Source organism: Hoplias malabaricus, chromosome 5 (genome assembly GCF_029633855.1).
Source record: "Hoplias malabaricus isolate fHopMal1 chromosome 5, fHopMal1.hap1, whole genome shotgun sequence".
Taxonomy (NCBI): domain Eukaryota; kingdom Metazoa; phylum Chordata; class Actinopteri; order Characiformes; family Erythrinidae; genus Hoplias; species Hoplias malabaricus.
In genome coordinates this window covers 49,888,123-49,915,015 of record NC_089804.1, presented here as the reverse complement: position 1 = coordinate 49,915,015, position 26,893 = coordinate 49,888,123, and the positions used below count along the sequence as shown (strand labels likewise).

The 26,893-nt window shown below is 37.5% G+C and overlaps 1 protein-coding gene across 1 annotated transcript in view; it reads left to right on the top strand.

Annotated features, from left to right (window-relative positions):
• The window catches only part of spen (spen family transcriptional repressor), a 35,057-nt gene extending 8,429 nt beyond the window's left edge, over positions 1 to 26,628 (top strand). The window contains exons 3-15 of the mRNA XM_066671338.1: positions 1,274 to 1,894; positions 13,699 to 13,856; positions 14,110 to 14,310; positions 14,567 to 14,718; positions 14,860 to 14,985; positions 15,093 to 15,206; positions 15,303 to 15,416; positions 15,530 to 15,630; positions 15,750 to 23,379; positions 23,493 to 23,828; positions 23,973 to 24,167; positions 24,285 to 24,443; positions 24,758 to 26,628. Coding sequence (XP_066527435.1) covers positions 1,274 to 1,894; positions 13,699 to 13,856; positions 14,110 to 14,310; positions 14,567 to 14,718; positions 14,860 to 14,985; positions 15,093 to 15,206; positions 15,303 to 15,416; positions 15,530 to 15,630; positions 15,750 to 23,379; positions 23,493 to 23,828; positions 23,973 to 24,167; positions 24,285 to 24,443; positions 24,758 to 24,889 — 10,039 coding nt within the window. The 3' untranslated portion in view covers positions 24,890 to 26,628. The remainder of the gene's footprint in view (positions 1 to 1,273; positions 1,895 to 13,698; positions 13,857 to 14,109; positions 14,311 to 14,566; positions 14,719 to 14,859; positions 14,986 to 15,092; positions 15,207 to 15,302; positions 15,417 to 15,529; positions 15,631 to 15,749; positions 23,380 to 23,492; positions 23,829 to 23,972; positions 24,168 to 24,284; positions 24,444 to 24,757) is intronic.
• Positions 26,629 to 26,893: the final 265 nt, after the last annotated feature.

Sequence of the window (26,893 nt, the reverse complement as noted above, 5' to 3'; positions counted from 1 at the left end):
TTACACATTTTGTGTGAATTGAATTAAATGTTGACCTCCGAATATCAAATTGTTCAGAACTTTGGTGCAACCTTAAAAATACACATTTTTAGGCACTTGGCTTTGCTGTTATATATTTGCTGAATATATTTGTATCGTTAAATCAGTTTGACACCCTTGATCTAGAGCACATAGCAGATGAATGCAAAAATATTAATATTACTAATAAGGTAATGAATAAAATGATGCAAATTTGACCCATATATTTGCTTACTTTTTTCGTTTAACAAAATTAAAAATTTTCAATGAAGTGTCTTGTTCAAAAGAATTCCAGTTATTTTCTAACATTTAATTCTGCTCCCCAGTTCTTAAACTCTTTCAAAACATCAGTATCTATGTCCAGCAATATCTTAAATTCTATAGGCACATGTGATTAGCATTTTCATAAATATATTTTTCTTAAAAAATTAAAGCTTGTTTATTTGTTCTTTCAACTGCAAATGTCTGAATTTGCCCAGCTGAGCTAATTTTTATTTAATTTAACACACCATACTAGACACCTTAGGCCAGATTAAAATTTATGTTTTGAAATTATGCCCACATATATTGCACATTAACAGTGAAAATAGTCTTAACAGGAATTCAGTAGCACCTAAAAAAATGAAGAAAAAAAAGACCTCAGCTCTGCTTCCTTGGTGAAAGAATTTGTTGTAAAATGAATCATACATATTTTTACAAAAACATGACAGACTTTCTAACCTAGAAATATATTTAAAAATTTAGGAGCAGGAATGAGCTTTATCTCTTTTATAACATAAAACCAAAAAATAAGACTGATCATCTGCTAGTGATATCATTAACATTTATATGGATATGCAGTTTACATGACAAGAAAAAAAGAAACTGCACTTATATTGAACCCTAAAAAATTACAATGACAAGGTGTAACTTGGAATGTGACCCACCACAGAATGCATGATACTTCTTATGCATAGCCTGATATCTCACTTTATTTAACAATTTTATGAAATGTGGCTGTAGAAAACAGAAAACCTCTCAAATTGATTTATTTTCCCAACCTGTTTTAAGTTAGTTAGCCCTGTTTGTGAGCCTATATTTTTATAGATCCAGTTATAGCATTGTCATTTTATATATTGCAGCCTATCTTATGATTTATTCTCATCTAGAAACGCATGTCACTTGACACTCATGAAGACAGACATATCAAATTAACTCTCCTTTCATTCTCCACATGTCCCCACTTCCATCCTCCATCCTTCTCCATGTCTCCTAGGGCTTCAGAAGGTCGGGAGCGTGCTTATGATCACAGTGCCTATGGACACCATGAGCGAGGCAGCAGCAGTAGTTTTGAAAGACAACGTCACTATGATACAGACTACTACCGTGACCTGAGGGAACGAGCCCTGAGCGGATGTGGTGGCAGCACTGGCTCATCCAGTGCTAGCACTGGAGGGGCTTCTTTAGGGGTTACTGGAGGTGTTGGAGGGACTGGTTCTAGCAGCAGTGGTGCTGGAGGAAGCAGTGGTAGCACCACTGGCGTGGGAAGTGGAGGCTCCACATCAGGTGGAGGTGGAGTTAGCTTTTATGGATCCCGTAGTCGGAGCCCCAGTCGCTTTGAAACCACAGAGACTCGCTATGAAGCACGGGTGCGTGAAACATTTACTCTGGCCAGCGTCGTGCACCGGGATATGTACCGTGAAGAGAGAGGCCGGCGAGGAGACAGGACTTACCGCCACAGCCCCAGCCATTCTCCACACTCTTCACAGACACATAATGTTTCTCCACAGAGACTCACAAGCCAGGCAGCAAGACCCCCACATTCCCCAAGTGGCTCCCACAGCCGCTCGTCCAGCTCTGACTCTGTTAGCAGCACCTCCAGCAGCAGCAGTGGCAGGTCAGTGGCTGTTCATATAGAACATATTCTTTTTTAATAGTTTAGACAACCCAAATTACATATTTTATTTTCTAACTGTTTAAATATGGAGTTCTGTCTGAAATATTTAGTTACTTGCTGAATTGAACATATTGGAAAAAATAATGTTATGTGCTATAACCTTTACCTAAAGCATAGTTTATTTATGATTTGTCCAGTATGTGAAGAATGAGTAATGATGCATGATATCAATTTAGGTTTACGGATTATTCACTGGGACCGCCTCAAAAAAAAAAAACTTCTTGTAAAAAAAAAAAACTCAATTAAAATGTCCTTTCATTATTAATCAGGAGTAATTAGATAGCAATTTGCATGATGCATATTTTAAATTCCTTCTACTTGTCTCATAAGAAAAAGAGCCTGATTGTGCTTAACGCACTTAGTTTCTAACATTTTTTTTCCCGTGAAATTTGTGCTAGTTTTGTTTTGTAATATTTTTCTTGATCAGTTATTGTAGGGCTTATTTCACTTAGACTATTTTTTCTCCCAAATTGTGATTGTTCTATTAATTACCAAAAACTACTATTCATTTACCAGTTTAATCTACTGTTACAGACTTAGTTTGGGGTTATATGGCCTTAATCGGGATTTGGAGCATTTAAATACGAATTAGTTACTGTGTCCAATGTTAAGATGAATAATTGAAATTAAAATTTAGCATAGATTTTACTGTGTGTATCCATCAGCAATGACGGACAGGCTAAGAATGAGAAAGTAAAAACAAATGCAAATCAGTATATTTTGTTTACCTACTGATAACCTTTATAGATCATCTGGGCGCTCTTGGTTATTTTATTCTTGCTTAGTATCTCAACTTTATTCCTTGGCAACATTCTTATATCATTGTATATTATGTTTATTCTTCAGGAATGCCAGAAAAATTCAGTTATTAAAATTGCATAGTAACATAGTTGGATGAAATAGATTAATTGAATTCAGCATAAGTTCTACAGTGATGTCTAGAAAGCAACAACCAAAAATAGATGGGGTAGATTTTGATAATCCAGAAGAAGTTTGAATAACACTACTACATCCTCTCAACCATGAACAAATTTCAGGCAAAACCTTATCACAAAACTACCAAACTACTGTTAAACCACCATCAGGCATCAGGCAGGTTTTTAAATCACCCTTTCTGTGTGGTAGGCTTAATCATAAGAAAGGCACATTTCATATTAAACCATTCTCAATCATTTTATTTATGTCCTACTATTATTAATGCAGAAATTTAGAAGAATCTGTGGAATTCTCATCTTGCTAAAAGATTTTTAAATTGAGAATTTGTTGTGTCCAAACCCCTTTTCCAGAGAAGTTGGGATGCTGTGCAAATTGTAAATAAAAACAAAATGCAATAATGTTCAAATCATGTAAACCCTAGATTTAATTGAAAGTAGTACAAAGACATAATTTTAAATGTTGAAACTAAGTTTATGATTTTTCTTTTTTAAATATTTTACAAATTTTAATTTGGAGCTAGCAACAAAAAAATGGAGCAGGGTTATGTTTACTACTGTGTTGCATCATCTCTTAACAGCATTTGGGAACTGATGATACCAATCATTGTAGTTTTTAAAGTGAAATGTTTTCCCATTCTTGTTTGTAATTTAAGTTTTTTATAGTTAGTTATATACAACAGATACAGCATCTATACTATTTTGTAATATAGCCATTAATTGCAAAGAAAAAAGAAAAGTATAAACAATGACATCAAAATAATAGTAATAATAATGATGATAAAATACAAAGTCAGTGTTGCATATACAATTTGAAATTTGAAATATAAACTTCAAAATCCACTCTTTTAAATCAGGAGTTTTAGTGTTCTTCCAGTTATACAATATGATCCTTGCAGTTGTAATTTTCCAAACCTTTATTAAATTAAACTTGGTTTTTTTTGTTATACTGGCTTTTCTGGTCTACACGCAAGAAAACAAAACAGAGGTTATGGAGGTAATATTCCCAACCATTTTCCCAAGATTCCAAGAACTTTATCCCAGAATGGATATGTTACTGAGTACTTCAAGATTATATGATATAATAAAAGGTAGCCCCTCGTGAAATTTCCAGCACAGGTAATTATCAGCTATGCCCATTCTATAAAATCTGGATGGCGTACAATAATACCTGTGTAGAATATTATATTGGATAAAGTTTCCTTTAACTTCTAATATTTTGGACTACACCGGAGAGAATTCTCAACTTCACATTGTTATCAATATTACAATATAAATCTTTTTGCCACATTGTTTTGAGATTTCCATATGTGTCACTGATTAACGTATTACATGTCTTATAAAATACTGCCCATTCTTGTTTGTAATATGATTTTAGCTGCTTAACAGTTCTCCATTTTACATATCATTATGTACCAATTGTTTTCAGTATGTGACAGGTCTGGACTAGTTTAGTTGGTCTGTTTTACTAAGAAGCCATGCTTTTGCAATCCATGCAGGATGTTGGTTGGCCTTGCCTTGCTGAAAAAGATGTTGTCTGGATGGCAACACGTTGCTCCAAATCCTATATATATTGTTCAGCATTACTGATGGGCAAGTCAACCATGACACATGCACTAATGCACCCCATAGCATCATAGATGCTGGCTTTTGAACTGTGCTCACATAACATGCCAGATGAGGCATCCATGATTCCTAAAACTAATTTCAAGTTTAAATTTGTCAGACCACGGGACATTTTTCAACTTTGCCTCGGTCCATGTTAAATGTACTCAGGCCCAGAAGATGAAGCGAAACTCTGGATCTTGTTTATATATATTTTATTCGCATTTGTGAATTGTAACTTACTGTTCGTAAATCCTGAGACAAACTGTGTTCACAGATTATGGTTTTTGGAAGTGTTTCTGAGACCATTCAGTGATTTGTTCAGCTACGGAAACCTGTCTGTTTCTAATAAAGTGCCAGTTGAGGGCCTGATGATCCAGCCAAAAGTGGTTTTGGGTCAGATTTATTTGGATTCAATGAATCTATTATTGGTATCATGTAGCACAGATAGTGAAATGCCAAAGGTCTTTACTATTTATGTTCAGAAACATGATTTTTGACTTATTGCAATATTTGCCTCACAAAGAGACACACTCCTCTCCTTTTTTACTTCTGAAAGACTCTCTGAGTTACTTTTGAAACCCAGTCATGTCACTGATCTGTTGCCAGGGTTTAAGTAATTTGCACATCTTTGCATTCTGTTTATATTTACATTTGGCTAAGGGTCCCCACTTTTCTGGAGATGTGGTATGTAGCTTGGATCGTGGCTACTAAGAAAAACATTTTTGTTGCTGACTAAAATTTTCAAGGACATTGCATGTGGTTATACTTGTAACAAGTGTCAACGTTTTGCACATAAGCATAGAACCACGGCTCTGAGTGCTATGTTGATTTTTATGGTTTGAAAAGTTTCCTGTGAGGAAGGCTATATTTTACTTCTCTGACTTTTGAATTGTGCATACATTTAGAGTTAGACGTTTCCAGCAAATATGCCATCTAAATGTCCTTTTTTTAAGTTTGACATAATTTGATATCAGCTTAACCTTGGTCAATGGCTCCAGCCAGCCTTGGCAGCATGTTGGTGTTACAGATATTGCTGCTGTCACACAGTTCCAGGGTTCTGGAGCTGTGGGTTCAATCCCTGTGTCTGTGTGGATTCCCTCTGAATGCTTTTTCTTCCCTCTGAATGCTGATTGTCTTCCAACAATCCAAGAAACTTATGTTGGTAGGTGTATTGGTTATTCAAATGTGTCTCATATGTGTGACTGTGTGAGTGTGTGATGCCGTGTGATGGACTGGCACCCTGTCCAGGATGTGTTCCTGCCTTGCATCCAGTGATTTTTGGTTTCATGACCCAGAACAAGAGGAAGCAGCTGCAGAAAATGAATGAACGGTCTCTTCTATGTTTATCAATTTCCAACAGTACAAAATGTTTATTGCTTAGCTTCTTCTGAAGCTGTCCATATGTTCTGTTAAGATTGATCAGATATCTTTCCTATACTAGGAAAAAGCACTTACAAGCAATGTAAGTGTCTAAAGGGGTTTTGTTGCTTTAGCATTACATACTGCAGCATGTGGCCCAACATGTAATGTTGTTTCCACACATTTAGGGTTTGTGGGTTCAGTCCCTGCCTTGGGTTACAGTCTCTGAAGAGTTTGTTGTGTGCTCCCTGTGTCTTCGTTGGTTCCCTCCCAAAGTCCAATAACATATGCTGATAAGTGAATTGCTAAAGCAAAAGTGTCCATTGGTATGTGTGTGAGTAACTATGTTATGCTCTATGATGGACTTGTGCCCACAGAGTGATTCAGTGTGAACCTGAACAGGATGAAGAAGTTACAATAATAAATGGATAAATGAATGAACAAACAGAAACCAACAAGCCTAGCACAAACCATCAAAATTAGCATAGTGTATCAATAGGTATTGTTTTTCTGGAACCTGACAAACCCTGATTTGTCCCTCTGAATACTACATAGAAACACCTGGTACATTGGTGCACTTGGTGATTTTAGGATTCTGTGCAGCTGCTTGACCTTGGGAATTCATTTCATGAAGCTCCTTTTGAAACTCTTTGGTGAGTAATGCAGTAGATCATGAGCAATTTTTACACACCTCAGCACTCTTCAGCCCTGCTCTATGAAACTGTCATATTTTACTTCGTGCCTGAACTGTTTTTGCTCCTAGAGTCTGTTTCAAAAATATAACCTAGCACTTGCTGTTGTCTGGGCAAAATCTAGCAGGGCAGAAACTGAACAGAATGACTTGTGGTAAAGGTAGCATGTTATGATATTGAGTTCTTCAGTATGAACCATTTTACGGCAAATAGGTGTCTACATACATTTGGATATATTTCTGATAATTGGAAAAAAAGAGAGAATTTGTGCTTAATAGCTGTACTGACTGGAAATTACATGAATGAAGGGTGATCTGAATTTTGCACTTTACGGTATGTTATTTCTGATCACTATATCAGATCCAGTATTAGGGATAGACTGAGAATGAGTCTACAAAATATGCTGTAATAACTAGATTGGGTATAGAATGTTTATGGTTGTGCAAGGAATATATTAAAATCATATTCTGGATGATATGATAGTTATTTTTTTTACAGCAGAATTCTTAAGCCATTTTGGTAGATTGTTGTCTTTCTTTATACTTAAACCTATAGCCTAGTATTACAGAATAACTGTGGTGGTCTGTGCCTTTTTCACAAAAAAAAAAATGGAGGAAAGGAAGCAAGGTGCATTATTTTAAATCCTACAAAGATTTCAAAATGAATAGCCATCACTCATTGACAGAAATAAGTGCAAGGAGCGTAGCTTAAACATGCTTCTGGAAGAGAAATCTGTCAAGTGTAGGGGAATGGTAAGATGCGACTAACAAGTCAATTTTCTTACTGCCCACTTCTGCAATGTGGGTGTGAAGTCCCCCCACCCCCGTGAGATCCAGTTGGAACTGGAAATTTCTAGCCACCGCTGGCTCCCTGCCCACTCCCACAGCCCAGCCTCTGTCAGCAGCCTTTCCGGAAGTGAGGGAGAGAGAGACAGAGAAAGACTGAAAAAGAGGGAGAGGTAGAAAGAGACCAGGGGAGAGGGAGAACAGAGGGTGTTGGGGCCCAGCGCACAGATGGAGGCCATTAACAAAAGGAAGCCATGAGGATAGTGGCGTGTACAGAAAAGACTGTTAACTGTTAATAATTCATGTTCAGATGCAGGGTTTCATGTAGTACAGTTTCAATGGGGAAATATTTATACTGTCAAAGAAAGATTATTTTATTATTCACATGCAGTAGAAACGGATATACATTGTCTGTTCACTGAGGTTGGACATGCACCAGTCTGATTCAGATATAAATAATTACTAAAATGTTGAATTTCTAAATCTTTCTAGATTTAAAAAAAGATGTAAAATTGTATTTAATTACATAGGGTTACATATACATATCATTTTCATACCATAACATAAAACTCACTGTCCGTTCTCTCAGCTTCTTTTAGACACAGTAATGTTGCTGCAGTGACCTCTCACTGTTCACTGTTTTAGACACCTATATTGTTGGTCCCCCTAGTGAACTCAGAAACAGTAGCTTATTTGTCACTGCAGTTTGTGTTGGTTGTTTTTCTAGTCCTTCATCAGTGGACACAGGATGCTTTTGGCTGGATATTTTTGGTTGGTAGACTATTCTCAATCTAGCAGTGACACTGAGGAGCTTAAAAACTCACAACGATGGTGTCACTTCAGTGCTGAAAATGATCCTCCACTTAAATAATACCTGCTGTGTGTGGGTATAATTTGAAGAACAGGGTGAAAGGGGGCAGACAAAACATGCAGAGCAACAGATGAACAACTACCTGTAATTCTAGAACTACATTGGGCTCATGTATGGTCAAAACAGCTGATAGAATGAACAGTAAGTGTAGATGGGTGAATGCGGAAAAATGAACAAACCAGATATGTAAACACAGTAGCTTAGCATATATAACAGCATCTTGTATAATAATATTTTTTTTAAATATTTGAAACAATTGAATGCTGTGTGAATTCATTGTATGTTTTCGGTTATATGTTTTTTGGCCCAGTTCATTGAAAAACCAAATCTCTGAATATTTGCTCTTTGTGTTCTAGGAAGGGGGAAAAATACTGTGACTAATTTGTTAATACTTTAACTTCATCACTATTCATAATACATTCTCAGAAAAAAAATATTCCTGTGGTGGTATCCTCAAGGCTATTCATTCATTACTTTTAGTTAGTGAACACAACGGTACATTATTCTGTATTACCCCTAGATTTTAAAGTTGTGTTGATCTCATACACTATTTCACTATTTCAAATTTTACAAATAGAAAATGGAAATGGAAAAGAGAATATAGTTTACTGTTAGGGAACAAAACTGGACTTTAAAACATCTGTTTTTCCTTTAAATGTATATTTACTCTCTTTGTACCTTTAGTGACAATAACGTAACTGTACCTTTCTGAGAGTGTACCAGCATGTGGTTTGGTGCCGTAATTGAAACAATCCGACTAAACACTTAATCAGTTAATGTGGAACTGAATTTGAATTATTGCTATTTTCAAATGGCAAGAGTCTGATTTATAGCCTATTTTGTCAGCAGTATTGTCTTTAGTGTTGTGTTAAAGAGTTTAATAAAACACTCACACACACACACACACACACACACACACACGGTAGCTTGTGAAAATGAGCCAGACCAATCAAAACACCTATGTCCGGGAGAAATGTTGTTTTGTTTAATTTTTGCTCATTCATTTTGTAGGTAGTGGGTTTTCAATTTTAAATTCTACTCTTATTTTATCTGATTGGCTCCTTGCAAGGAAGGACACAAACATCATAGCAGAAGAAGTACAAAGTTTAGCTGTACTGTTCAAAATGTGAGGTGACAACTAAAACGATTGTTTATACATTCAATCTAATGAAAGGTGATAAACCATCTTTCACAAACTAGCAGCGTTTTTGACAGCATGATATACCACTCTACAGCCTTTATCATAGAAATACACTATAGCCACACAGAATAGCAATAAAAGTTTTGCAACATTAGGAGCTCAATAGCTAGATTTATTACATGTTTTTCCTAAGATTTAACTAGATGTAAATTATATTATTTTGTAATTATTGCAATCTGGACAACTTTTTTAAAATTCTTATTTTAGACTTGAGCTAGCACTATAGCTAACCTAAACTGAGAAAGCTTGTTATGTTAAAAATGTTGGCACTGCCCTTTATTGGTTCAAGTCCTACCTGTCTGACCAGAAGCAGTATGTTACTCTCAGTAGTTATAGCTCCTTCACATCAACTGTCACTCAAGGCTCTGTGCTGGGACCCTTGCTGTTTGTAATTTACATTCACCTCCTCTGCCAAATCGTTTGTCGGTTTAATCTGGATTTTTACAGTCACCCAAATTAATCTATGGACTGAGTCTATTACTAGACCACCGCTCTATAACTCATAAATGTGTCTCTCAGAAATGAGACATTTTATGAATAATAACACATTAATATTAAAACCAGTAATAAAACTGAATTTATTCTTATCAGTTCAAAGCCTTATCTTTCACTCTGTTGTTGTTCCCTTTCTCTGTGATGTTGTTGTGTCTCCTTCCAGTGCAAATTGTAACCTGGAGGTTATCCTTGATTCCGTGCTTAAACTTGATCAACCTGTTAACTCCCTCATTAGAAATTAATTCTTCCATTTAGGGAACATAGCAAAAATCAGATCTCTCTCTCTGTCTGCTGCTGAAAAGCTCATTCACGATTAATTTCAAAGTCTTGTTTCTGTAACCCTCTTCTCTGTGGCATTCATTTAGCCGTCTCAGTCATCTAAACATTGTTTTTACGTCTGTAAAAAGATGTCCCTCTACATCAAGAATTGCTTAAAATGTGGTAAATGATCTGAGAGAAAAAAAAGCTGTGTTGGGCTAAATTTGGACCAAATCAGACAGACCAAACAGAGGTTAAATAAAGGCCATTACAGACTGAACAGATTTAGCTCCAAAAAAAACAGCGTTTTTATGACGTTTGGTGTTTGGAGGGTTCTTACCTGTCAGACATTCTTCAGCCCTATAGAACCTCCTGTACCCTTAGATCTTCCACCACTGGCCTGCTATCCATTCCCTTTTCTTAACTTCACAACCTAGGTCACCGTGTGTTCTCTAGAGTCACACACTGTCTGTGGAAATCTGTCCGTTTTTCAAATTGCGTTCTTGCGTCTTCTTACATTTTTATGTTCTTACTAGAATACAAAATTCAAGACTGGTTAAACTACCCGGATATTGTAACACTCTTCCCAAAATAACAAGGATGCATCAGATCATGACTTGGTAGTGAGAATGACCTGAAAATGCCATCATTCCCTATGACATCACAGATTGGCTTTTGTGAGGTGATTCCCAAAAATGTTCTTTTTCATTTCTTAGTTTAAAACTCACCATTTTTCACTTTCATGTTATCTATGCTGTCTGTCTGTCCACATTATCAGTAATATTTTGACACATTTATTTTACCTTTATATTATTTTTTTTATGTCATGTTTAATTCTGGTCGTTTTAATGGTTTTGGTGGTTATTTATGACAGTTTCCTTGGTGAAAACAATCTGTATCATGTAGCTTTACATCACTGTAGAACAGTCCTAGACTCATTTACAACACACAATATTTTGAAATTGGTACACACAGTAGGGATGCACAGATACCACTTTTTCCCTTACAATACCGATATTGCTACCTGGTGTTGAAGTATCGGCTGATATAGCCTCATAATCCCCCAGTAAAAACTGCTTCATTACCACATACTCATGATGTGAATAAATGAAAGTTAATAAGTGGCTTGTGCTGACTCAAAGACTAAAACATGCCTTTTATTACTTACACTTCTTTTACAGCTATCTAAAATATATTACGTTTCAACATATATACATTCAGAAATTACACTGTTTAAGCTTTCTGGGGCTGTGTGGGGCAGTGTCTTCCCGGTGTAAACAGTCTGGACAGAGTAGGGTGTAGTTTGTTTGGTGTTTTTTTGTAAATGGTTAAGTGTAGACAGCTGAAAATCAGTATATAGTTAGTTGGATTAGTTCTGAAAAATCTGAGTCTGTGATGTGTGATAGGAACATTTGACACTAAGAGCTAGTTTTTTATTAGCCAAAATGCACATCAGTAACTACTTGCACAGCCAATAACAATACTTTGTGTAAATTCCAGTATTAGCACTGAAACTCTGTCCGTATCGGTGCAACACTAACATATACATTAATATGTTAATTTATATTTCTGATTTATTAAAAATATACTGTATATAGGGACAACACACGTTGGTATATCATCAAACACCAATTTCTTGCTTCGATTTGTAACACATGGATTAAGACTGTATTTTAATTGCTAGATTATGTTAAATGACATTATTAAATGACATTTTAACATTATTAGGATTTTTATATATAGCTGTCAGTATGAAATAAATATTGGAAAAAAAATCAAATGGTAACAGTTCTTAAATTATATTTTTAACATACAGGTTGCGTACATAGTTTTATGTCAAGCCAATGTCAGCATTCTAAACACATTTCTTACTGTGCATTATTTACTGTTTTTATTCATTCTTATGGTAAATTGCTTTATAACATTTGCACAGCATAGCTTGAATATAGAGATATGTAGCTACATGTATCCACAAAATGGCATATGCTTTTTTCTTCATAGCATATCATCCATTATATACTTTTATTTAATTTTATGGTATGGTAATGTAAAATTTTATGGTAATTTTATTACAATATACAAGCACATTGTAGGTAATTAAAATCTGTTATCCAGCTGTGGTTTTGTATCCTTTTTGGCCACCTTTTACCTTACACTTTGATGATGAGTGCCACCAATGTGCAGGTATGCTTGGACAATTTTTAGCACTGCATTTTTAGCTTGGTAGTGAGCATGAAAATATCAGACCCATCAGTGTGACTGTACTCAGTGGCCACACCTACCTTGTGAATCCCCCTTTTAAATGCAAAAGCAGAGAGTAGCTTGTCTGTTGCTGGTCACCTGATGCTGTTGACTGGATATTTTTGTTTTGTGATGGACTAACTATTCTTAGTCCATCATTGACACTGAGAGGTTTAAAAACTCCAGCAGCACTGCTGTGTCTGATCCACACTTATCAGAGCAACACACACTGACACACCACCACAACGTCAGTGTCACTGCAGTGATAAGTATTATCCAACACCCAAATGATACCTGTTCTGTGGTTATCCTGATAATTGAAAAATTAAAGGGGGATAAAAATGTATACAGAACAGCAGATTGACTACAGTCTGTAACTGTCAAAGTACAACGTGCACCTATGTTGTAGGTAGATAAAAAGATAAAAATGAAAAGTTAAGTGTAGATAAAAAGGATGAAATATTAATATTGGTGATTGGTGTATTCTTTCAAAACATAATCAACCTGCTTTCAATAACTAAGCTGTTTTCAAAATCTAGAGTTAGCCATGCTTTCAGCAGATCACTTTACTCTACCAGGGCAAAACCTAAAACCAAATGCAACAAGTTACAGCTAGAAAATGCAATGTACATGCAATAATAATTTATTGGTTTCTTTATTTTTACTTAATAATTCATTGTACACCTTGACTTTATAATACTATAGCTTTTTGTGTTTTCCACATTGTTTATGTAATGAGCTTAATCTGGGCCTTAGTGTTGAATCTCTGTAATGCCTCAAATATAGAAAGATTCAAAGATTAGATGTTCGTTGGCTGGGCTTTTTTTCCAGTTTGTGAGCATTTCTGGCTATTTTAGGCAATAATGCCACTCAGCGGTGATAAACTGCATTACACTCTAAATGGCATTGAAGGTTAAAAGCAGTTGCCTCATAATTCTATTTTCACACATTTTTAAAAAAGTTTTCTTCCAATTATACTTCAACCTAAAACAACAAGTAAGTAAGTAAACAAACAAACAGATATATAAATACAATTACAACTACTACTGCTAAGACAGTAGTAAGACAGTGGCTCAGAATTTTTCATGTTCGTGTTCTGTTTAAAATATTTGTCAGTATATCACCCGATCTAATAGAGTACTAAAGGGATTTTTGTGAATGAAGATAGATCTTTAAGTCACATTTCTTCTATACGATTTGATCTGAAATTAAAAATGTAAGTTTTCAATGCTTGCTATTATACATTTTGCTTTCAAACTAGTATTTTATTATTATTATTAATTTTTTGTGCTTTGTCACTAGTGATTCCAGTAGCAGCTCTAGTGGTGAGTCCCCAGCTCGATCTGTTCAGTCAGCTGCTGTACCTGCTCCTTCCTCCCAACCCCTGCCTCCACTGGACAAAGACGAGCCTCGTAAAAGCTTTGGCATCAAGGTGCAAAACCTCCCTGTGCGCTCTACAGGTAAAGTCTTGCTTAAAATGGGATAAATGTATATTTAGGATTTTTGTGGTAGCGGGACAAGCTGAATTAATTTCTGCGCTTTTTTGCATTGCCCACTTTTTATTGTCATTTAACCTTAACTTTGTTGAAATGCACAATCCATTTTAAATAAGCTAACATTGTGTGGTATGCTTTCTCACATTGCTTGCAAATCTTTGCGAAATGTGTTGATTTATATAAAAATTAGTCCTGATTCAACATTTCCGAATTGTAGATACAAGCCTGAAAGATGGTCTTTTCCATGAGTTCAAGAAACATGGCAAAGTGACATCAGTACAGATTCATGGTGCCTCTGAAGAACGATATGGACTTGTCTTCTTTCGTCAGCAAGAGGATCAGGAGAAAGCTCTTAGTGCATCAAAGGGGAAGCTCTTTTTTGGGATGCAGATTGATGTTACTGCTTGGACAGGCCCTGGTGAGTTGTTGTTGGTTTTTGTTTTATTTTCAAATCTTATTTGACATATTTTGTGAAATCGTTTTATGTTGTAGATCACATTCGTAGTGCATTCATACTACTAACTTAATGTTCAAAATGAAGGGTAATTATTTACACTTGTTTATTTATTATTGTTTGTTTTAATTTATCACTCTGTGTTAATTTATGTTTGAACTACTACAAAGACAACATTGCCTTGTCTAACTCTTTTCTTAAACATTCCAATGTGTTGTAGAAACAGAAAGTGAGAATGAGTTTCGGCCACTAGATGAACGAATTGATGAATTCCATCCAAAAGCTACACGGACGCTGTTTATTGGAAATTTAGAAAAGACTACAACTTATCATGACCTGCTTAATATTTTTCAGCGATTTGGAGAGATTGTTGTAAGTTGAATTTGTACTGCTTCAAGTCTCTTCTTAAAATATTATGGTCTCGTATAAAAAAATATTAATAGTTTTTAATGAGAAAATCTATTTAGTTAAAATATTATGTAATGTTGATACATGTTCTTGTATCTTCTGTAGGACATTGATATAAAGAAGGTAAATGGTGCCCCACAGTATGCCTTTTTGCAGTACTGTGACATTGCTAGTGTCTGCAAAGCAATTAAAAAAATGGATGGCGAATACCTTGGGAATAATAGATTAAAGGTGAGGATAAAACACATATAAGGTATTGTGGAGCCTGAGATCCTTTTATAACTGTATAACTGAAGTAAAGACAGTTTCATCTTATTTGTTTGTTTGTCTATTTACAGCTGGGATTTGGCAAAAGTATGCCCACCACATGTGTATGGTTGGATGGCTTGGCATCTAACATTACAGAACAATACCTTACAAGGCATTTTTGCCGTTATGGTCATGTTGTTAAGGTATATAGTCATCCTGAGGAATAATTTCATTTTAATCTTTGTATGTTATGTATCTTATTTTTGTATATTTCTCATTATTAAATTCTCTCTTTCTAGGTTGTGTTTGACCGATTAAAGGGAATGGCTCTTGTTTTGTATAATAATATAGAGTGTGCACAAGCTGCAGTTAAAGAAACCAAGGGCTGGAAGATTGGGGGTAACAAAATAAAGGTGCATAGATATATTTGGTTAATAAATGTATATTAAGCTTTTTTATTTCCTTTTTTAAATCATATTTTTGTATTATTTTGTCATGACTTAATTATTTAAAATCAATTTTTCAGGTTGACTTTGCAAATCATGAAAGTCAAATGGCTTTCTACCGTTCAATGCAAGCATCTGGACAGGACATTAGGGATTTTTATGACATTCTATCAGAACGACGGTGAGCGATACTCTTTGGCTTGAGGCATTTTAAATTTATTATGCTTCTACATGTAAGCTTAATTATGTTTTGTCACTGAAACATACTTTCACCTTAGACCTTCTTTCTTTTTTTCACAGAGATGACCGCCGGCCATCATATCATGAATTCCCCACAGAGAGGGCATATTATGAAAATGTGCGCACTCCTGGAACCTACACAGAGGATCCACGTCGCAAATATCCTGCCAGAAGTAGAGAGTTTTACACAGAATGGGATCCCTACTCTACAGACTACTATGATCCACGTTATTACGAAGAACCTAGAGAATACAGGGATTACAGAGATCCTTATGAGCAAGACATTCGAAAATACAGCTATATGCAGCGAGAACGTGACAGAGATAGAGAACGGTTTGAAATAGATCGAGAACGTGATCATGGCCGACGGACAACTGAACACAGCCAAAGTCCATCTCATCCGCGTCGTGCTGCTAGCCCTACTGGTTCCCCCTCCCTCTCTGAACGACTACCTAGTGACACTGAGCATCATATTTATAGTCGCTCCTCTGAGCGAAGTGGCAGCTGCAGCTCAGTTTCACCACCACGCTTTGATAAGCCAGACAGAACTCGTTTGGATCGATACAATAAAAATGATAAACTTGAGAAAGAAAGGCCAGTTTTTGAAGCAGAACGTGGAAATGGGGGCGAAAAAGAAAGGCGTGCTGTACGAAAGGATAAAGGAGACAAAGACAAAAGTGAGAAACAAAAGTTGAGGAAGTTAAAAAATGCACCTCCTAGTGTTCCATCATCTGAAACAGAACCTGAACCGGACAGAGAAGCTAGTCCTGATACTGTTCAACATAATTCTAGCAAATTCCAGCTCAAAGAGAAAGATTCTGGAAAAGCAAGGTTAGATCTTCCGCCTTGTGTTGTCCAGCTAACACGAGTAAAGGAAAAAGAAGGGAAATTTATGGACCATACAGTACTTGAGAAACAAAGGGGAAAAACTGGCAGTGATCCTGTCAAGTCTCCACCCCCACTCTACTCAGCTGACCACAAAAGTATGCCCCTCCGAATAGAAACTCAAAATAGGGAGGCCTTTAAACATGGAAAAGTTTCTAAAGATAAATGTTTGCCCAGCCATGTAGAGGTTGTGGACAAAGAAGGAAAAAGCAAAGGGAGACAATACTTTAAAACTGAGCCAGCTTTTGATAATTCTGTAGATACTGATCGCTTAGCTGCCCGAAAGAGGCGCTTTGATGAAACAAGTGCAAAGGCGAACCGCTTGAGACGGATAACACCGGGGGAAGATGAAGGGGGATTTGGACTTAAGAGGCTGAGTGAATGTCTCTTGTCTAAGGGAGTAGATGAGGATAGGAAACTCTGTCAAATGGAGAGTCTCAAACGGGAGAACAAAAATGCTAAGACAGATAAACTGGTAACTGGAAATAACACAGGTAATGGACCAGAAGTGAGCAAAGATCTTGGTCTCAGTCCTGACCTTCAGTTTCGACTTACAGAACTAGCAGAAGAGGCAACACATTCTTTTAACAGTGATCAACAGAATATTCAGGAGTTTGGAGGCAAGAGTCAGTCTTGTCTCAATCCTATATTGTCTGATGACAGAAACTTTGAAATGGAAAACTCACGAGAGCAGCACTTAAAACAAAGCAACTTAGAAGGTCACCCTGCTTTATGTGATAAAGATTCAGTGGACAACATAGAAAGATTACTCCTTGACCACTCCCAGAGCTGCAGAAAACAAATGGAGAAAAGCCGTCGTCTTCAACAGCAGCTGCTAGAGAGTGACACAAAAGATAAAATTGAGGATAAACCTAGCATTGATGCTGAAGATTTTGAGCGGGGAAATCTTGTACATGAGGTAGGTAAACCCCCTAAAGATGTCATTAATGGCTCACCTCCTCTCAAGAAAAAGAAGTCAGAGGCATTTGATTATGATTTCAGCACAAATATGGAGCGCAAGTGTTGGAGTTCCAGGCAGTTAAATGATGAAACTGAAAAGAGACTTACCCCTGTATTAGTTGCTGAGGACTCATCTGCTGACACTGTACATTTAGTTACTGACCAAGAGATAAGACATTCACCAAAAAGAGAAAGTAAAATGGTCTCCAAATTAGATGGATTAAAATACAATGACGACAATCCTGTCACAGATGGAGAGTTGTTCAAGGTTAAGAAATCACTGCTTGGTGAAGAGGAGTTGTGTTGGGAGAGAAAAATGAAACAAGATACACTGAAAATTGAAATGAACTTTCCAAGCAGCGTTGTAAAGCGTGAGAGCATTAGAAAGCGCATTGTACGTGAACTGGAACCTGGAGAGGTTCAGTCTGACTCAGAAGATGATGAAGTCGATATCAGACATCTTTCACCAAGGCTGGACACTGCCTTCAGAAGAGAAAGCGAGGGAAGACTTTTAGGATCCTTAGAAAAAAACAAGTTCTATGAATTTGCTCTGGATAAGACAATAACACCAGACACAAAAGCCTTACTTGAGCGTGCTAAGTCCCTTTCTTCATCAAGGGAGGACAACTGGTCTTTCCTTGGCTATGACTCAAGGTTTACAAGCTTTCAGACTAGCACTGACAAGGAGAAAATTGAGCCCACACCTAGACCTATTCCATCCTGGTATATGAAGAAAAAGAAAATTCGGTCTACCTCAGAAGGAAAACATGATGACAAAAAAGAAGTCTCTAAGCCAGAGGAACAAGAGCGCCAGGAATTATTTGCATCTCGTTTTCTTCACAGCTCTATCTTTGAACAGGACTCAAGACGACTTAAACATCTTGAACGTAAAGACAATGATCCTGAGGTCAGAACAGATAAAGATAATGGTAAGACTAGTGTCACTGTGGAACAGGCTGTAGTAGGAGGAACCGATATTTTGCAAGAGCCTGTAGTGCTATTCCGTAACCGTTTCTTGGAGCTACAGCAAAAAAAAGACCAAGAGCTGCACACTTCTGACAAAGTTACTGTGACTGAGACAGTTGAGAAAAATTTAGCACTTGATCAAGAGCAAATGCAATCCCCTGATCGGCCTGAAGTTGTGCATGAGTTTAAATCGGTGAGTCCTACTTCACTGGCACCTCGCTCTACCCTCGCCTCCACAGAGGCATCTGTGCAGCAGGAGAAGCCAACCTGGCCAACTACATCAACAGAAATATCTATGGCCCCAGATATGGATGGGAATTTAGCAGAAACTCAGACAAATGCCCCTCAACTGCCCAGTTCAGTGAGCATCATTAAAGCAGTTATCCCAGTAACCATGCCTCTTAAAGACAGAGTAGAATCAGAGTCTAGAGGGGAATGCTGTGAATCTAGAGGAACAGCTGCAAATATCTTACCTGAAGAGCAGAACCTTGATGTAAAGCCACCCACTCCTGGTGCGTCCTTAAGTAATTTAGAGCCTGAGACTGCAGAGTCCCGTTCACCTAAGCTGAAAGATGTTCAGGACACATTTAAGGCAGAGCTTTCAGAAGATAAAATGGAGCAGCTTCAGTGTAATTCTAACCAAACTCTGGAGTCATCGTTGAATATGCAGGTAGCCGTCTCTGAACCTGAGGTTGAACGAAAACAGCCAACACGGAAACAACCAAAGAATAAAAAGGCAAAAGCAAGCCCATCTGCAATAATAAATTCATTAACAGCTGCAGCTACTCCTACTAGCCCTGAGAAACCAGCTATCCGGAAAAGTGAACGCATTGACAGAGAAAAGCTAAAAAGGGCATCATCACCAAGAGGAGAGTCTGCAAAAGTCCTAGCTGATTCCAAAATTTCAAAATCTCCTCTTCAAGCAACAGATCTGGAGCAGGCCACTGACTCAACTTTGACACATGGCAGAACACGGCAGCGGCGCAATGTCCGTTCAGTGTATGCAACACCACCAGAGGATGAGGCCCAACAACAGCCAGGGAAAGATGTTGCTGAATCCTCACGTTCAATGCGGAAACGAGCTACTGACAAAGAGTCTGTTCAACACGAAATCCTCACAACACCAACTATCACAAGAAGAGGTCGCCCACCCAAGACACGCAGAAAAGGAGATGATATGTCTCCAGCGAAGGTGGAGCAGATAAAAAATTCTGAAGGTGAAGACACTGACAGCAAAGAGTCAGGTAGCAGTAGCGAAGTCACTAAAGTTACAGAGGGATGGCGCTCTCCTCGAAAGGCACAATCAGTGGTTAAAGCTGGACAAAACAGAAAAACAGATAAACAGTCACAGAACACAGTATTCAGTCTAGTTGTTGTCCCTGAAACCTTGGACACTCATGACAAAGCAAAAGATGAGACTCTTTCTAAAATTGCCAATACACTATCAGGCATTAAGCAACAATTAACATTAAAAAGAGAGAAAGAACTTAATCAATTTGAGAAGATATGTGCTGTGGAAAAACTGGATGAGAAGGCAGAGGCAGAATCTGTAGAAAAAACACAGACATCTGATAGGGGTGTGAAAGGGAGGCTTCTGAGATTGACCCGGAACACAAAGGCGGCTCCTGATGATAAGGCACTCAACTTGAAAAACCTTGTGATTAATTTGAGTGGAGATGCTATTAAAGAAGCCTTACCCTCTGGAGATGAGGACAGTGAACACTGCCAACAGGACATGAAGGAGACTAAACCAGAAATGTCTGTTAAAGAAGTGTGTACAACACAAAACTACTTCAAAGATGTAGATGATCTTAGCCCAGCTGAGAAGGAAGACTCTCTATCAGATTCAGAGCCTCCTGCTGAGCTACTTGCCCGGCAAATGGAGCTAGAAAGAGCAGTGGAAAATATTTCTAAGCTGTCAGCTGAGCAACCACCAACACTATACAAAGAACCAGCTTCTCAGCCCTCTACTGTGCTACCACCTGTTGCAGCAGAGCCTGAGGAGGAAACAGATGTAGAAAAGCCTGCCAATCCTGCAAGTGAAACTGAGCTTGCTGCTGCAATCGATTCAATTACTGCTGACGATATTTCTGCTGATGCAGATGGTTTTCAACCTCCTCCAACATATACAGCACTCCTTCCTACATCAGATCCATTGGTATTGCCCACAGCCAATGAGGTTATAGAGCCAGAGACGGATTTGGCAATAAAGAATATTACAGATTCTGAATCATGTAGTGGTTTGATAGCAGATACAAAGACATCTCAACCAACAAATGTGATTGACAGTACACAGTCTGAGATGCCCAAGAAAGGAGGAAGAGCACGACCAAAAATGCCAAAGAAAACTAAGGGTCGAAAGGTTTCTGCCAACAAAAAAATCAATATCTCAGCAGGTACAGAATTTGAAGCAGAATCTGCAGCTGTTAAACTACCAGAGTCCATTCCTGAAGACATTCAAACTATCAACCCTAAAGCAGCCACTTCATCAGCAGTAGCTACTGTTGTCACAGTTGCTGCAGCATGCAAACATGAAGTGGGATCAACAGTGGCTTTAGACACCCCCAAGGAAGCTGAACAGCCTGCTGTAGACCAACCAGAACCTCAAGAATCAGCTTTCCATTCTGGAAGTAATAGTCCTTCATATTTTAGATCACCAGAGTCCTCCTCAGAACCAGTAGCACCTGCATCTATCCCACCTTCAACTCGATTAAGCGTGATACCAGCTCGTTCTGCCAAGGTGCCCCACACAGCCCCAGACTGGAGGAACAGGACAGAGGAGAAAGCAGTTACTACACCCAAAGTCACAGGTTCTGCATCAGCACAAGCTGTAGGAGTAGGGGGGGCTTCATCAAATCCTCCAGTTCCCCCTGATACAAAAGCCTCAGATATTGATCCTAGCTCTAGCACCCTAAGAAAGATTCTAATGGAGCCAAAATATGTATCTGCTTCAAATAGCAATGCTGTGCCAAACACTGTGCTTACAACGACGTTAGCAGACCCTCGGATGTCTCAGAATGAAAAATCACCTGTTGTGAAGTCTTTACTACACGAAGACAGACCCAGCCCTATAACACCAGTTACGCCCCAGATGATTCATCCACAACCACCTCCCCAACCCACAGAGACTCTGCATATCTTTAAGGAAAAAATGGGGAATTCAGTCATCTCTTCTACTGCTACATCAGTTATCAGTCGAATTCCTATTCCCTTTGATTTTGATGACACTCCTCGCATCTCTTTAAGCAACCGCAGCTCAGGACTGTCTCAACCTAAGCAGAAGTATCGTTTAACTGTAAATGAAAATAGCAGATACCAAGGAATGTCTGATGAGGGGCGGCCTACTTCTGATAACACATCTAGTAACCCAGGCTCTGGGCCTGGTTTAAGGGTAAACACCTCAGAGGGTGTAATGGTCCTGAGTTATTCAGGTCAGAAGACAGGGGGTCATCAACGTGTTGTTGCAAAAATAAGTCAGATCCCACCACCCAGTGCAGTTGACATTGAATTTCAACAGTCTGTTTCAAAATCCCACATAAAGCAAGAATCACTTCTGAATCAGCCCTCTACTAAAGGATCTCAGACAACCACAGGTTTAGGACATTTAGCTTCTGTATTAAGCAACCAGGGGTACACTGCCCAGCCTGTCATTTCCTCTATAAAACCAGATGTTTCTTGTTCTGATAAGTCTGAATCATCCTATCACACTGGTACCCAGGGTTCTTCAGTGAAAACATTCCAGCAGTCAGGTACTAATGCTCAGATCCTGCGGTATAACCACTCCATATTGCAGCAACAGCACACCAAAAAGGCACCGGTTGCAGAATCAGTTTCAGTGAAAACTGAAATAAAACCCCAGGCATTCAGCCAAAGTTCTGTTTTAAGTACACACCCCTCCCCTTTACAATCCAACAATATTTCAAATCCAGGTACACCTAATGATAGGTTGATCTGTCTTCCAAAACAGGAGCCACATTCTCCAAGGACATCTGGTAACTCAGCCATCCCATTCTCTAAGATTTGTCCTACTAGTACCTCTGTAGTACTGGGTCCAAGTGGGTCTTTGCCTCAGTATGTGTCAAACATACATCACCCTGAGCAGTCAGTCATCATGCCTCCTCATAATGTCACACAGTCAGTCCCCATTAATCACTTATCCAAAGGAAACGTAAGAATGAATACTCCACAGCTCTCTGGAATTAACTATGTAATTCGTACAGATTCTCTTGCCTCTCCACGGTCTGGTCCCCAACAACAATCTACTACACCCCAACCAGCAGTAATCAGAGATATGCTGCTGAAAACACACACAAGTCATTCTGGTGCTAGCCAAGTGAGTGGGGCAAGTGATGATGATGTGCGGCATTTCCATCAGGGAGCTCGTAGGCCACCTGTACCTCAGTTACAATCAGATGTCATGGTAATCCAGCCTGAGTACAAAGGCATTCATCATAGTACATTGCGTCTCGATCAGTACAACAGAGATGTGCGTATACTTATGCACCAGAAATTAACAGAACACCCAGGAGTAATTGAAGCCCACCATACTCAAACAGCAGAGCCTCCCTCAGTGTCAACTTCTTCACACATCTCCACAAATTCCTCCAAAACTCCCCCAGTTAAGAATTCTCCACAGTCTTTGAGAGATGCGTCAAAGACATTGGATGTGAAGATGCCAAGTTCTCCTCATTCAGAGAGTAGAATAATTGGTCATTCTTCCGGCTCTGTGATCACTCCTAAAGGAATGCCACTGATGCTCCCTGGCAATGCAAGCTCCATTCCGGAATACTACAGAGAAATGCGTGGCTTTCATTCCCAGCTACCAAATCACTCAGTAATTGGGATTAATATGGCTAACCGTAGCATCACTCAATCTCAGGTAAGAGAACATATAAGCACTAAATGTCATAACAACAAATGTATATAAATCTGATAAGGGCAATAATCCAGTAAATTTTCAAAATTAATTTTTTCATCCTTTATTATTACTAGGGGTCTCAGGAGGGTGACCACAGGCCCAAGGTTACCCATATCACATCGGGTGGGCCAGTTGGTGAAACAAAACTTGACATCTCACATGTAAGGCATCCAGGCTCCATGGACTTGTCACATGTATCTCGAATCCAGGGAGAGACTGCCTCTCCATCATACATCTCTCCAACCACCATTACACCCAAATCGGATTTGTCACCCTCTATCCAGAAAGGACTTCAGGGCCTTGTGCCAGGGCAGCTTCCAGTACCTGCTTCAATGTCGTCCCAAATAAGGCCAGATATAAAACTTGACTGTGCAGGACATCCATCAGTTGATATGGTGCATCTTTTGAAGGTGAATTAAAAATATTTTAGCAGTTGTGATTCTGATGATTTGTCATTCACTTTCACACTTAAAGTTTCATTGGCGCAGATGTACGTTGAATGGTATTTATCATTTAGTGTTATCCTTTGTGGGTTTTTTTTCATCTATCTACAGAAGTATCCAATAGTATGGCAAGGCCACTTAGCACTGAAGAATGATAGTGCAGCTGTCCAGCTGCACTTTGTGTCTGGTAATAATTTGCTGGCTCATCGTTCACTGCCACCACCAGAGGGAGGTCCCCCGCTTCGTATTGCACAGAGAATGCGTCTAGAAGCTTCTCAGCTTGATGGAGTTGCAAGAAGAATGACGGTACACTATGTTTACAATGACAACTTTCTAAATCATTGTTCGTATAGACAAACATTACCAAACATTTATAATTCAGAGAGTGAATTATATAATTAATTTTTCTGACCCATTTTTTAGGTTGAGAGTGATTACTGTCTACTGTTGGCTTTACCTTGTGGCCTGGACCAAGAGGATGTTTTCAACCAGACTCATGCTCTCAAAACCGGCTTTATTACATACCTCCAGGCAAAACAAGCAGCTGGAATTATCAATGTTCCCAACCCAGGCTCCAATCAGGTGAGTGAATCTGAACACAGCTAAATGTAAAGGTGCATGTAACTAAATAACTATTTATTTAATATTACTTTATTAGGTTCTAACATAGTAATGATGACATCATGCATGTTGTAAAAGCTACTTGTTTATTCCATGTTCATTCCATCAGTACTGATGGATGTAAAAAATATCATCATTAAATATTGGCCAAATCTAATTCCCTGCTCTATCGATTTCTTATTACTTAATTTAAATGTTTTCTTACCAGATAATTTCAATATAACAACATGAGCTGGGAAACGTCACTAATAATATAATTATCTCTTCTTCTCTAGCCAGCCTATGTTGTTCAAATTTTCCCTCCATGTGAATTTTCTGAGAGCCACTTGTCTCATCTTGCTCCGGACCTTCTCAGCAGCATCTCCAGCATCTCCCCACATCTCATGATTGTTATTGCATCTGTGTGAGACTTTCCAGGGAGAGCCCATGTTCCAAAATAAGCCGTAAGCCAACACCAGCTGAACCACATTGTGGAAAAATGGGTTTACTCCCCTTTGGATTATTTTTTTTTTTTTCATTTTTTCTTTCACCAGATCCTTAATTAATTCTTTGATCTCCTATTCCATTAAACCATTTAACTCTCATTTGAGAGCGCACTCTATAAAATGGATCTAGAGTGCAATGATCAATTTTCTGATCATTCATTTTAATGTTTTCATTGTGACGTTTTGAAGGTTTGTATCTATGGTTTTTTAACACAAAGATTAAATCTTTTGCGGTTAAAAAGGCATGGGACTCAGAAACAATAGCTTCTTATCTCATTGAAATGATTGTTGATTTATTATTTTTTAAATTTTCTTAAAAAATTGATCAAATCAGTTGTTGCACTATGATAGGGAAATCAAAACATGGAAATATGGACTTTGTACAGATTTGAATATTGAAGTGATGCATATTACTTTGACATGCTCCTGTCACCAGCCTTGTGTGAAAAGAAAAAAAACTAAGCTGGAGAGAACTCATTTTGTGAAAACAGTGAAAAATCTTATGATAAATCAGTTGTTTATACTGCAACTAATATTCTGTCACCAGTCAGCTATTTACATCCATGTCATTTTTGAAACGACCCTCAGTGTGAGTTCTGGTCTTTCTTAAAGGCACTGTACAGTTATTGTGAGTCATAGAGTTTACACTTAATGCCTCAATATGGGATTGTATGTAAATGTTTTCTCTTTCTATTCAAAACATGAGGTTACTTAGGTTAAGCGGGACTCTGTAAATACTATAAATATTTTAAAATGTTTAAAGCAGTCAGGAGACCCTGTGGATTGCTTATAAAACAGGACAAGGTAACACTATCAACCATAAATATAATCAGTATCACCTGAATTAGTTCAGTGCCAAATTCTTTTGGAAACAAAGACGAAAAAAAAAAAATTAGTTCATATTTTATTTTGAATACTTGACTTTGTACTCGTCACTGGATCTTTTAACGCACTGCTTTTACTCTGCCTTGTTTTATATATTTATGGTCCCCTACCTCTGTTTGTGTTATATATCTATTTTTTTTTATCTTTGTCAGATTATTGCTATGATGATGATTGTCATAATTGGGGTTCTGAATTATGAATCCTGAAATTGTATTTGCAACATTTTTTTTAAACCCTTATCTATTCAGTTTTGTCTCTAATCAGATATGCCTCTCTATATTGAGATGTGCCATACAGGTGGTAAGAAAATATTTGTTTAAAAATATTAAATATGTAAAGAAATCTGTACAAATCTGTATTTTATCTCCCCTCTTTCTGCTGGTGTCTTTCATGTTGATTTACATCCGAGATGTAAATACTCATTTTTTTCCATGTACATCCTGATTTTGTTTAATGTGTTTTTAGCATAATTACATTGTTTGGTAAGAAAAAATTAAGCAATCTGACAAAACAGAATTAGAAATAAAGCAATGCAGAAATCAAACAACGTGTCTCAGTATTGCAGTTAAATTACTGACTGCAAAGTGAAGACTCATGAAGACTTTGAAGGCACTTATAAATTTGATAAATTAAAAACCAACATACCAAAATGAAAAGCAAACTTTTCTTAGGATGTTCTTATGGTTTTATTTTATTTCATTGTTCTGAGTGTATTTTGCTGTTCCTCTGTGAGGACATTTTGAAATGTAAAAAAGGAAATTGTTGGTTAACTTCTACAGATCATTAAATGGTCACTCATTAACATTACGTGTTTGTTGAATTTTTTTTTTCAAGACCTGCACATTAAAACAATTCACTTAGATTTTTTATTTAGATATGTTTAATTTTGTTAAAAAAATAAATAAATATATATATATATATATATATATATATATATATATATATATATATATATATACTGTATATATAAACAATAAATAAATTCAGAATCAATGTCATTCTTAATTATATTCAGAAAAGCTGGGAGTTTTGTTCCAAATA